Source organism: Sturnira hondurensis, unplaced genomic scaffold, assembly GCF_014824575.4.
Source record: "Sturnira hondurensis isolate 20B ecotype Veracruz unplaced genomic scaffold, ASM1482457v3 Scaffold0021795, whole genome shotgun sequence".
NCBI lineage: Eukaryota > Metazoa > Chordata > Mammalia > Chiroptera > Phyllostomidae > Sturnira > Sturnira hondurensis.
In genome coordinates, this window is record NW_028094426.1 from 12,837,349 (window position 1) to 12,851,303 (window position 13,955).

The 13,955-nt window shown below is 46.8% G+C and overlaps 1 protein-coding gene across 2 annotated transcripts in view; it reads right to left on the reverse strand.

Annotated features, from left to right (window-relative positions):
* The window catches only part of ETV6 (ETS variant transcription factor 6), a 217,969-nt gene extending 205,014 nt beyond the window's left edge, over positions 1–12,955 (reverse strand). For both annotated transcript variants that reach the window (XM_037033823.1, XM_037033821.1), the window contains exon 1: positions 12,447–12,955. In XM_037033823.1, coding sequence (XP_036889718.1) covers positions 12,447–12,479 — 33 coding nt within the window. In that variant the 5' untranslated portion in view covers positions 12,480–12,955. The remainder of the gene's footprint in view (positions 1–12,446) is intronic.
* Between the last annotated feature and the right edge of the window lie 1,000 nt (positions 12,956–13,955).

Here is a 13,955-nt window from a genome sequence, read left to right on the forward strand (position 1 = left end):
AACACAGGCCCCACTCGGAGTCCCAAAAAGATGAGAGAAGTAAAGCCTAGGAATGCAAGACCCTAAGAAGGACCACAGACACCACCAATCTTCGGGCCAAAGCTGGGAGGTGAATTCTTTCCAATCAGCCCTTTCGCACTTGGCCTGGCAGTCCACAAACACGTGCCTCAAGGCAGAGTCACTGCATTCGCCTTGGGTTCCGCAGATCGTCCTACCCTGCATCCAAATAAGAAACCGGACATGTTGTGAGCTCGCTGTCAGCTATCACCTAGATAGACATGAACTGAGAGGCCAGAGGCCCACCCTCTCATCCACCCACACCGACTCCACAGCAGACCTTTAGACACCACAGCTGGAATGGAAATGTGCACAGAACCGTCCTTCCCTCGAATTGAACTGCTCCACACCATGGCTAACCACAGAAGCACCCACAGGCCTTTCCCCTACCTTAGAGAACCACCACTTGGCCATTTTCCCAAAATTTTCGAGATAGACAAATTCTTGGAAGAACTGGCTAACATGAACAGGGACTGGGCCCCAGGTCTACCTCTTCTATTTCAGGGAGAATCACAAGGCCTCTCAGTGGGCCCCACATGGCTCTGTGACTTTTTTCCTTCTTATGTTTTCAAGGTTCTTTTCCCTCGAGGCCTTTTCCCACATGTCGCCAAGCTCCACACGCTGCCTTGCACCCAGAATATGATGAAAAAATACCGTGCCGTTGATGTCTTTGCCTCCGCGCTCATTTTCTAGGGTAGTCAGTTTAGAAGAGCCATAATGCAGGGAGGGTGGGAGCATGGGAGACAGGTGCACTAATAGGTGCCCTACTTGAGACGTAACCGAACACCTAGGTCCCTCTGCCTGTCGCCCTGCCTGTCTGGGTGAAAGTTAGATACCTTTACCGCATGCTGAAAACGATTAGAGGATCATCACTCCAGCCTTCCTGTGCTCGCCAACATTCCCCCCCGGATTCCATCGTGTGCAAACGCTGGGTCTGACCTCCAGCTGACTTCTGCCTGCAGAGCAGCGCACACTCGCCATCTAAGGCACGCCCTGCCAAAAGCACAGAGCTTCACAGGCACAGCAAGGCAGAATGCAAAATTCAGCAAGTGACCCTTTGTTTTTCTGGTTCTCAGAGGCTGAAGACTCTCAGCCTTCGGAATGGTATGGTCTCTATTTTCACCCTAAGTATTCGAGTCAGCAGATGAAGGGAAGCACTAAATGGCACAAAGTCAAGTGAGGAGTTGGCACCTTTCCAGGGGATTTGAGACGTAGTCAACCAAATCAGGTCATTCAGGTCTCCAAGTTAGGAGAGGAGACTTACCCAGCCTTAGGGAATCTACAGTACTCAGACTTCATTCCCAAAATGACAGCTTTCCCACCTGGCTCACCTCACTTGGAATATAAATGAGATCAAAGGGCACAAAGTGAGAGTGACACCTGACCTGCAGTCCCCACCTATCACTGGCCACCACTTTCAGAACTCATGCATCAGGAGAGCCCCAGGTGTCAACAATGCAAGGTACCAGTCAAGTGAACTCATGACATGCATTTTTAAAATCTCCAAGATCTCAAATCAAGTGAAGGATGCAGCAGCCACAAAACACACCAGAGGCCCGATCTCTGAAATTTTCCATTTCCCCAAAAAGCCAGGGGTGCCAACTCTGGCAGGAAGTTGGGCAGGGACACACAAAGAGGCCCAAAGAGAACTCACTCTGTCCCTTTGGGTGCCGGCCTTTGATTACAAAATTGACACACAAAAACACTTAGTTGGTCCATATGGCTGAGTGAGGAGATACCCCAGTCTGGTTTGTTCTGTCAGGAGTTGGACTGGATGGTTTAAGGAGAGTCTGGGAAAGACAAATGGTCCAGAAGCAACAATGAGTAATGAAGGAACTAGCGTAGAGAAGTTTCCTTCCTTTGTCTAAACTCTTCAGAGCAGTCCAGAAAAGAGCTTGGCAGACTCCCACTCCCCTTTTATAAAGTCTATATTACACTTCTTCTTGCCCACTCCAGTGTGGATCTATTCATCCAAGTATTCAAAATTAGACTGGAACGATACTAATTCTAGATTGTCTCTTGGCCTCGGCTCTTTGTTAGAGACCCCAACACTGTTCCTAACCACACCCACAGCAAGGGGGCTACCTGAGCCCGCCCTTCCCCTCTCATCTCTCAGCAGGGCCACACTGGCCACACCTAGACCCACACTTCCGCTAGGGAACCAGGGGAAGTGCTGGGAAATGGGCAACTTCAGAGACAAACAGGCTGCTCTCTGGGGTTGGATTTTTTTTTTTTAATTACAAGGCTGATTTCTATCAGTAGCTCATTTCTTCCAGGAAATACTTTACGGTCAGCACCTCATCTTTGGTTTCTGCTCCCTCCCGTATAGGGGATGTGAGTGAGGCAGGATTACTGACCTCATTCTACAGATAAGTCTTCAGAAAGACAAAGTTACATGGCCTGGTGACAAGGCAGCAGAGAAGAAATCACAAACTCTGACTGCGTTTTCCAGGAGGAGTGCAGAGAAACGAAGTCTCTCTGAACCTAACAAGCTCTTTCTTCTTGTCCACGCCTGCTTCCATGGGGTCAGCGGAAGAGACAGCTAACGTTCTCTCCACTATTTTACAAAAAGGGTCATACTCCAGTGTACATTTCACCTTCTCGTTTAACTTGCCCATACAAAGGAAAACTCAGGAATGTATTTGAGCTCCCTAGCAAAGAGATTAGAGTTGCTCAAAACAGATCCGGCAGTCCCTTAACGTCTAGTAAAAACAAAGGTCCCTGCGTGCCCCAAAGTAAAAAATTTGGCTTTTTCCAGCTCTTCCGTATAAACTTTCACTAAGAACCATCTATTCCCTGCTCTTGAAACTGGAAATTCACCACCCACGGCAAACAGTGTCTGTTCTGTGGTCAGACAGACATGGGACTGCCTGTTAAACAAAAGCAGACTGAAGAATTGATGCTCCCTTTCAAGACTCGCCCCAGTCACAAATAATAAGCAACTGTATGAACAAGCAGATCCCTGAATAGGTTCGAATGCTTGAGTTCTGAGTAATAACGCTAGTTAGAGTCACTGTACAGTACTTCCAGGCTTAGGGTTTTTTTCTTTTCTTTCATCTCTGGGAACTTATTCAGAACCATACTAGCTATTCCCCCAAAACTTTACTGTAAGATGCAAAAGGCATTTATTATCCTGTAATTGCAGTTGGCTCGTCTCTCCTGCTGTTGAGGCGAGTATTCAATTAAAGCTAGAATGAGAGCTTTTCTGAGCACTGACTGAGTGACCCCGGCCCTAGGAAAGACTCAATGGAATAGTGACAAACTGACTTGCCGGGAGTGAGCCAATTTGAGAGGCCTAGGTTTTAGTTCAGGCAGGGCCACGAACCAGCCATGTGAACTTGAACATGGCCATTGATACCTCTGGCCTCCGTATTACCAACTGTATAATGTAGAAAAAGGAGTAGGAAAATCTCTAGGGCTAGGCCCTTCTAGAACTATACGATATGGAGGGTTATAAAAAGGAAAAAGAACTTTTTTTAAATTCCTATTCAAGAACATTTTTTCATTGCTTTTAGAGAGGGAAGAAAAGAGAGAGAAAGAAAAATATCAATGTGAAAGCGAAACATCAATTGGTTACCTTATCGTATGTGCCCTGACTGGGGACTGAACCCGCAACCTGGGTACATGTCCTGACCGGGAATCAAACCCACGAACAACACTCCAACCAACTGAGCCATACCGGCCAGGGAAGAACTAACTTTCTCAAAAAAATATTGTAAGATGCTGGACTAGAGAATTTACATATCCCAACATCCCTGAGAGGTAAGCCTTTTTATTACCACTTCAGATAGTTAACAGGTTCAAGACAAAGATGAAAAGGTTCAAGTTCAAGAACCAGAACTCACACTCAATTTTGTCTACTGAGGTGTCTGTGTTCTTCCCCTGGAAGCACTCTACAGTATGGCAATGACCCGCTGCCTCTTCTCAGCAACTCATAATCCCCACGAGGGAAATCGACTTCACAGATGAGAACTAAAGAACAACATCAAACAGAATAAAATACAACCCAAAATCTGAAGTCAGCGTGACTGGCACCACACTCTGGCAACACACAGCACTGAGCACATTCGCCACAGCACTCACACCAGCAAGGTGCAAGTGCTTTTTGGTGCAAAAACACATCCTTTTCGGGTCACTCAGGAAATGCAATTGTGTTCCATACGTCTGACTCCCACATACCAAGGGAAAATACCCCTGAGTAGAACGCAAGGCCCAGTGAGCCTGCAGACTTACTGAATACTTCTTTCCTGACTTCATTGGAGAGTGAAGTATTTTTCATAAGTCTTTGTCCAGATAACTGAAGTACAGCCTTTCCCAAGCTTAACTTTATTTAATAGCAACCATTTTTTGTTGGAGAGCTTTCCAAAATGCATGACATTATTGTCTCACTTCCTAAATTTTGTAATTTAAAGATTGTCTTCAACTAGGATGTCATTATTATGATCACGTATATCATCAGTCATTGTGGGGTGCCCTACTGTGGGGTTTAACTTGCTGTTCATGTGTCCTTCTGATGAAGCTATGCTTTCAGAATCCTTGTCGTTTTTTTTTTTTTATCAGTTTTCCTTGGCCACACTGTTCGAGAGACATGGCCTGAGGACAAAACACCTGATTGCGACTCTGGCTCAGACACAATGAACAATGTGACCCCAGGCATGCTATGTAAAAGCTTCAAGACTCAGTTTCATCATCTGTTCCACAAGAAATTCGGGTTATTCTTTCTTAGTCCACTTGTATTACCTCCACAGCACACGTGTCTCTCCACTTCCTTCTCTATATCTGCTCTGAAAACAGGCTTCATGATAGCTGTCTGAATCCAGAAATTTATGAAGTAAAAGCCCAAATTCTCTCTTCATTCAAGTAAATGAAGACAATACCAATGTGGTCACACTATTAGGTGAAAGGAAAAGAAGAAAGATTATTCCTTTGATAGCAGGGGATAAGCAGAGAACACCTAAAAACACTTCGAACAGATTCTTAGAAATCACAGTTTTAAAGATGTACATGAAGGATGTTTTTTTTAAAAGCCACAGCATTATGTTCATGGATGGTTTAAAAAGTTTTAAAGGAAACCAAAAGTTGTAGAAGGAGAAGAGACCAACCAAGGAGTGACACAGATGAGGTGTGTACCCGTGAGGTTGGACGGGACGAGGATATAGCCTCAGCCTGTCACCTGCTCAACTAGGAGAAAGAAGAGAGGCAGAGAGGAAAAAGAAAAGTTTCTTAGAAAAACATGAAGGGCTTAAAATGAAGCCCACTGAAAGACAAAGTATAACTAGAGAACATTGGATTGGTATGAAGATTGTACATCTGAACATTTGTTCCAAGGTAGGTAGCACAGTGTGACCATGTGGTTGTCTCTACTATGACAGGAATGCCTAGAACCACCCAGCTTCAGAGGAGACCAGAGAGGGAGCCAAAGTCAGGACTTCGATAACCACCTCTACCTGCTCCATTCCTGCCTCTCAGCTTGGCTTACGTGAAGCCCTACCATCTCCCCATCACTCTTAATTAGTTTCCCGGTTTTCTTCATAGCAATGGCTGCACTTGAGAACAGCGCCGTGGAAAATGCTTTGGAATTGCAGTCCCATGATGCAGACAGATTCTGGCCCTGCAGTTGCAGGTACAGCCTGTGAGATCGCAGACCAACACATCACTTAGCCACTCTGGGCTTCACGTTCCTCACTTGCAAAATGGGGAGGAAAAACTGCATCCCCAAGATAGCTGTTAAGAGTGAATGGGAGATAATGTAATAAAATTCTTAACACAAGGACCATTCCCTAAATGATGTGGGTGATGACAACGGAGGAGGAGGAAAAGGAGTAACTGCGGAAACAATGGCCACTAAAACAGCACACAAACACCTTTGATTACACAGAATGGATAACGTTCCCCAAATGCAAGTGTTCCACAGCTTCCCATAAGCACGGTCCTCAGGACCGAGTGAGCAGATACGCGCACCTGGAAACCCACAGCATCAAACAAAGCTAATGCCTCCCTTAGTTGGCCCCCTCCCCTGCCCATACTCTGAAAATTCCACCTCATTTAGACAAAGATCAGGCTGAACTGTATATTTTCACAATCTAAAAAGGAAGGGTTATCAAGCAAATGACATATTTGCCGTAATATGTGTATTTTGACACTGTAGGAACAGTTTCAAACACACAGTAGCGCTCGTTCCAACAGATGACGCCAGTCACTGTTGCCTGTTCGCTGAGGTGCACCCTGAGATGCCCCAGTACGCAGCCTTTTATTAGTCTGGTTCCCATGTAGTCAAAAATCAATAAAAATGTGTTTGTTTTGGTAACAGGCTATAATTCTAACTTCTCCCTAATTTAGTCTAGTGTTTTTCTCCCCAAATACTAGGTTTTTGAACAGTCTTTAAGCTGGGCCCCTCTGGGCGTGGGAACGCTGAGTACTCTCACACTCATTCTGTTCAACAAACACACACACAGAGTGGATTCTTAAACACATCTAAAAACAAATACAGCCGTGAAGGACTCTGCCAGAAAACAAACCCCAGTGTTCTTTCTAAAGTAGCATTCACGGGGAAAAATATGTCATTTGTGTACCCCACACCCTAGGGGGCTACAATTGACGCTGATTCACTCAGCTGGGAGATCCCACTTTGGAAAACGGGTAAAAAAGGCAACCTCTATTCAGGTCAGTCCCAACAACCCCTGGCCCCCTTGCCCCCAACCTTCGTCAGTATAAATGCAGCCAACTCTGACTTACAGAATTTGGTTTATTTCTACCTTCCTCTGGTGTCCCCATTGGGAGAATTTTTCCCACTTGGCTTGCCCATGTTGAGGAGGAGGTAAGCTACTCCTCTAGGACCAGCTGCCACGTTTGGGGGCTGCTGCTGTTTGAAGCAGGGAGCTTACCACACACAAACTGGCATAGAAGCTTGGCTGCTCCTGAATAAAAGAGCCTATGGTCCACTCAAGGATTTCCCCCCAAAAGTCCTGATAACATGCCCGGTGCCCTCAGCTCAAAGCAGAAGTACCAGTCTCTTACATACTGAAAAAAAAAAAAAAAACAGGGAGTCTTCAGATAGCTGGTTCTGCAGTCCCCAGGACCACCCTCCTGGCCTCAAGCATGGCTTGTGGGGGTCTGGTGGCCAACAACGTGAACCTCAAACCTGGGAGTACATTCAAGTGCAGGGCAAGGTGGCCCCTGACGCCAAAGGCTTCATGCTGAACCTGGGCACAGATGGCAACAGTCTGTGCCCACACTTCCATCCTCGCTTCAAGATACACAGGGTTGTCAACAAAACTGTGTAACAGCAAAAGCGCAAGGGTGCAGGGGAAGGAGCATCGGGAGTCTGTCTTCCCCTTCCAGCCTGGAAGTGTTGCAGAGGTGTGCATTACCTCCGACAAGGCACAGCTGACCATCAAGCTGCCCAACGGATACACATTCAATAGAGTTCCCCAACCACCTCAACCTGGAGACCATCAATTACACTGAGCAGAAGGTGACTTCAAGGTCAAATGCGCAACCTTTGCATGAAGGCAGCCCCAAACCCATAACCCCCAATAAAAGTAGCTGACTCCGAACCAGCAAAAAAAAAAAAAAAAGTATTGTTGCTCCTACCCCTCTGATATATGGGTATATGGGTATATGAAGAACTATTTGCACACTCATGTTCACCACATCTTCATTCACAACAACCAGGAGATGGAAGTAAACCAATGTCCATCAACACATGAATGGATAAAGAAGATAAGGCACATTAAATGGAATATTGTGCAGCCATAAAAAAGAAGGAAACCCTGTCGCATGATGTAACAATGATGAGCCTCAAGGATATTATGCTAAGTGAAATAAAAATAAGGTCTGATTGCACTCACGTGAAGCATCTAAAGTAGTCAAAATCAAGGGCTGGGAAAACTAATGTTTGGTGGGTACAGAATTTCAGGGTTGCAAGATAAAAAAGTTCTACGTATGTGTTGCACAACAGTGTGAATATACTTCACACTACCGAACTGTACACTTAAAAATAGTTAAGATGGCTCTGACCGGTGTGGCTCAGTTGGTTGGATACTGTCCCACAAAGCGAAAGGTTACTGGTTCGATTGCACATGCCTAGGTGGCTGGTTTAGTCCCCAGGTGGATGCAAGGGACAACTAATCAATGTTTCTCTCTCACATCAATGTTTCTCTTCTTCTCTTTCTCACCCCCTTCTGCCCTCTCTAAAAATAAGTACAATTTTTAATAAAAAATTAAAAAATGGCTAAGATGGTAAATGTAATGTTATTTGTTTTGTACCATAATAAAAAAAAATTACTGCTGCAAATGGCACCAATATAAGTCCATCAAGCCTTTCTTTCCTCATCCTCCACTCCTACTTCTTCTTCTCACACCTAAAATATGCCCTCTCTGCCCCACGTGCCCCCACTCACCATCTTCCTTTGGCACGTACCTCTGTGCCCTCGTACCAGCTGGCTTGTGATTAAAATGGACCACGCTAGGAAGTGCCACAGAGAGTGCAACCTATTGTATCGAATTTCCTTGGCCTTTTATAGGGCTGAGAACCAGGAGGCCTGTGTGGCTCTAAACCTGGCTCAGTCACCAATCAGCTGAAGCAAACCATTTAGCCGTCTGGACCTCCTCTCTATAAAAATAGGACGTTGGCCCAGTGATCTTGATCTTTCGGCTCTGAGAGTCTGAAAGTTCCCCGATTCAGCTGACAAGAAACTGATGAAAACACAGAAGCCTGCTAATCTGAACCTTCTAAAGTGATTCCTGAACTCCCTTTGTTGTACCTTTGGTTCAATTTCTTTTTTGTTTGTTTGTTTTTGTCTAGAGACAAAAGCAGTTCTTGAAAATTTTATCAAAATAATACCAAAATTCTACTGATGATAATTTGGGGGCAGACCCAGGGCCTGAGACAGCAGTGTAACCCTATTAAATACTTTGTGCAAGCTAGTAGATGAAGGTGCTAAGTCACCCTGAGGTGCACAGGGACAAATGGAGGAAAGGGCTAAGACCTCATCCGAGGCCTCTCTTCAAATCAGCAAACATTACTGAGAAACATTTCTGTGCCATGTGCCAAGCTCAGTACTAGGACACAAAGTTAACCACCACTAAACTCAAGGAGCTCAGAGCCCAACAGGGAAAACCCAGAGCGTCTTCCAGTTAGTAGCAAAATAGAAAGAGATTTCGTCTGTGAAGAAAGCCAATCAGGACAGAGGGCAGGCAGAGGGGGACCGGGGAAGTTATACGACTAGGTTTTGTTTTCTGGATAGCCCTCCCAACCACAGCGCTGTGCCAAGCCTTATAGAGCACTGTGTCTACTGGGCCATAACCACTTTCCGCTGCAACTTGGCTGAACTTAAAACTGAACAGGTGACTTGAAGGTGAAGGCTGATGATGGAAAAGACAGCCTCTTCCTTCCTCCTTTGACCAGTACAGTCTGCCACTAAATCCTCAGAAAAAAACAAAAATCATTGGGTCTTTTATGTAGTTAGCTGTCCCTGTCCTTAAATTTAAACAACTCCAAATGGTCAGACGTGGAAGCATTTAACCTTTCCCAAGGAAAGTGCCACTGCCCATGCGGGCAGCCCAGTGAAGAGACTCAGGGGGCGCTCAGTGATAGTTTAGGTGACCTTGAGCTTAGTCGACCTGTCATCTGTTAAATGCGGGTCTGATATTAACTTCCCTAGGTAAGGGGAACATGCTTAGAAAGCACAAAACGAACATAAAAGCCACTATCGCGCACACACTGGCAACCAGCACCATATAAACAATGCTTATAAAAGTGACGCTGATTGAGTCAGAAACTTTCACCTTGGAAATTCCACCTACGTGGTACACTACTCAGAAGTAAACAAAGTCCTTCCTAAGGAACTGACTGTCTGCTGCCCAGCTGCTAGTAAGGAATAAGAGCAAGGGAGGAAAGTTTCAGGAGCAGAGAGGAGTGAGGGAAATCTCTTCACAGGCAGAAAGCTTTCCATGGGACATGTCTCCAGCACATCTGATTCACCAGCTCATCCTTGGAAGCTTCCGACATCCCTTCTCCCCCCTCACAGAAAAGTGTATCGTTTACCGGACTCCAGAAGCAATCCCAGGACTTGCTTGCGGGTTACCAGCAAACTTATTTATTATGCACTGTACCACATTCCAAGGACTAAATGAAACACTGCACCCACCACCAGAACATTTTCAGATGGCCTGGAATAATCCCACTCCTTGATCTCCAGCGCTTATTATTAGAACATTGTGAATTAAACAAACTTCTCAGAAAAAATACACTAAAACAGCAAGTCTGTCAGTCTGTATACTTGATCCGTAAAGAACAATCCAAAATAAGATACTTCTACTAGTGCAGAACCTTGAATTTATTTTTGAATTACATAGAAATACAGAGTAATGAGAAGAGGCACCTAAAAAGAAATCAGAGGCTAAGTAATGAGGAAAGAAACGACAGGCAAACTATGGCTTCAACCTTTATGTCCCATTTAAGAAAGTGTTTGTTGGGTTTTGCGACTGGTTCCGCATGTGCAGGTACAAAAAGGGGCTGCTGCGCCCTTTTCCCACTAAAACGCACAGTGAAACAAGCCGCTGGGTAGCACTTTTGCCTGCAGCCCGCAAACAGAAGCCTATCAGCACAGTGGGGGTAACAGTATCTTCAGAGGAGGCAGCGAGAAAAGTCACAGAAAAATTTTCCTGTTGTTGTTTCACCCTAAAATTACTGCCCATCCTTGGCCCAGGTTTTCCTGGTGTCAGATTTACTGGCAAGCTAAATACAATTTACTGATTTAATACCCTATTATTTAGTTACCTCTATTTGCATTATGAAGTGTCAAATAAATTAGACTTTCCATGCCGAATGTAAGATTTTCTGAACTTAATTTACACAACAAACAAAACTGGTTTTGGAAGTCTCAAAGTACCCTAAGTTCTTAACTCTGACACTTCCTTCACCACAGAAGTATTGCTACCCCCCAGATACGTATGATCACAGAAGCCTAAAAGTTCATTGGGCATTTTTGTAAGGCAAGAACAAGGAAACCCAACCGACTTTTCCAGTTCACATCAAACACATGAAAACCTTTCCTGGTAAGAAACTAAAATCTGAGTGTAAGTATGAAAACGTAGTAAGCCAACCTGATAAAATACCGTGTTTCCTCTAAACAGATCCTAATGGAAAAGCAGTGTTCAAACAGAAATGGTTTCCCTAATGCCACACAGATGAAGAAAACAGGTTATTTGTTCATTGTTTCTGCAGTGTCTGCTCAATAAACACACACTAAATAGGCCAAAGCAAAACCAAACAAACTTCAGCAGTTTCAGCCTCTCACAGAAGGGGAAGGCTTTTCCACCTGGCTACTAATGGAACAGTGAAATAAATAAAGTGCACAAGAAATGCAGCCATGGGAAAAATAATTGGGAGAGATGGACAGATCATTCTGCCTCCTCACGGTGGCAAACTTTACAACAACTTCTGAGAAGCAACAAACCGAAGCACCACCAGCCTAGATTAGAAATAGATAGATAGATATGCACAAACAACACTACTTGGAAGCCAAGCACGGTGTTTGCAAATATCCAGCACCCTGCATTTGCAATACTGCAAAACATGGCCAGAAAGCCGGGAGATTTCTGCTTAGATACCCTCCCGGCACTGTCAAACAGGGAAGGTCATTTTGCCTGGTCATTCAGATAATTCCTTCTCTCCCTGCATCACAGGAGTTTTCTAAGAGATTACTCAACTTTCACATGCATAGGAGTAAAATAACCAGTTAGCAACTTTATTCACCTTAGTTAAAAGGGAAAAAGGGAGAGAGAGAAAGAAAGAAAGAAGACATTCATTGTGCAATGCCCAGAAAAGCTGACACCGGGACTGTCTCTCCGACCAGCGCTTACAATTAATGACGCGGGAGGGGGGGGGGGAGGTGATCAGACCTAGGGAGTCCTTAAAAAAAGAAATTACTCCATTCCAGTAGGGGCCGGAGAACTTTTTTTCTAAGAAGACCACCCCTCCGGAACAAAAGTTACATTTCAGTCACATGGTGGGAGTAGGAGTAAGGAGCAATATTTTGTTTTTGTTTTGCTTTTTTAAGCGCACTAATTACGGGGGTGTTTTACAGTTCTAGAGACCACTCAGGCTCCTTCTGACCAATTGTGACGGACATTTCATTGTCAAAAAGAAAGGGGGTGGCTTGGGGGCGATGGAGCCGGCGAGGGGCTCAGCCGGAGGAGTAGCAAGGTTACACTAAAGGGTACAAACAGCCGCCGCGAGCTGCATCTCTTTCCCTGGCACCCCAAATAATTTACTGCGATGAGAACGACTGCAACAGCCCCCTCTGAAGAGCCCAGCACGACTACCCTGGCCGGCCCAGCTCAAGGTTTCCGACCACGGAGAAGGAGGGGGAGAAGATCTTTACCTTAATGCTACACTGAGCAGGAGTCTCAGACATGTCTCACAGCGAGAAAGATCAGGAAGTTCTCAGTTTTTTTCCACTTTCCTTTCCTCTCCCCAACCCAGAAACGCTCCACGGCCAGTCGGACGCGGTCATTTAAGAAGTTTCTTCAGCATCTCTCCCGGCAGCCGCCCCGGGGGTCTGCAAGCGCGCGGGGCGGGCGGGGCGGCCGGCGGAGTTGGGTGCGCTGGGCAGCGGGGGCGTGGGAGCCGAGCCCCAGCGCAGCACGGGGTCTGCAGGTCGCTGCGCGGCGCGGCGACCGGGGGCGCAGCCCGGCCGGCCTCCCGCTCTCTCCTCCCACCCGCGGCCGGCGCCCCCGCCCCCCGCCCTCCTGCCGCTCTCCCTCGCTCGCTCTCTCGAATGTTTTCCTTCCTGGAAGAGAGAAACTGAAAGGCAGAACTGAGAAAGCTCTCTGCTCATTGATCTTGAGAGTTTCAGTGCAGAAACTGACGCGAATTCCCAGCACTGAGCTCGGTCTCTTAAAGGAGCCACCAGGAAATAAAAGCTCGGGTTACAGCCCGGCATCGGGGAAATAAAAGCTGGCCGGGGGGAGGGGCGCCGGAGGGTGTGCGGGCGGAGGAAACCCGGGAAGCGGGGCCGCGGGAGGCCGGGCGGGCTAGGCGGGCGGCACAGCCCACCCACCGCAGCATTGCCCCGGCGCGGGCGCCCGCCCTCCCCGCCGCGCCCCTCTACAGGTCCGGGAGCTGGGTTCCTAGGCGAGCCAAACAATTGCCTCGCTCAAGTAAGACACGGTTAAAAAACGTTACACCAGGGCCCAGGAAACCACGAAATAGGTTTATTAAACGCCTCCTATCTTCCCCAGCTCCGTCTTTTTGATGCACAGGGTTCCCCCCACACACAAAGCACAGAAAATTATATATGAAGGGACATTCCGGTAAGGACGCAGAACCCAAAGGAGGAAATAAAACAATAGCCTTTGTTCTGCTTCTCGACTGCTGCCTCTTTAAGAGAATCCACCAGGAAATGGGAGATCGGATTACAGCCTGCACACCGGGAAATGTGGGGAGAGCGGGCGCCGGAGCGCAACGCCGGAGACAAAGCCTTAGTGGCCGCGCTGCACCCGCAGCAGGACGCCCGGGTCGGGGGACTCCCCCCGAAGGTGGGCTCCCGGAAAAGAGGAGGCACAGCGCGCGCTAGCCCGGGGCTGCGGCCGCCGCAGGCGCTTCCCCAACGGAGCACGCGTTCTAGGGAAGGGAAGGCTGTTATCAAAGACAGTTGAGTTCCTTTTCCTGACCACCACCCCGCCTTCCTCCCCGTTTCGGAATACTCTGTCCATTTAAAGAAATAGCGGTCGCTACCAACCGAAATAGGTGACTCGACTGCAAAGTTGACAGGACGTGTTCCTGAATATAAAAGCCCTCCCCAGGACCACTGCTCTGAAACCGTCCTCGGCCGATTGAAGGACTTTGCGACCCTGCCGGGGGAGCAATAAATGATTGGAAAAACAATTGA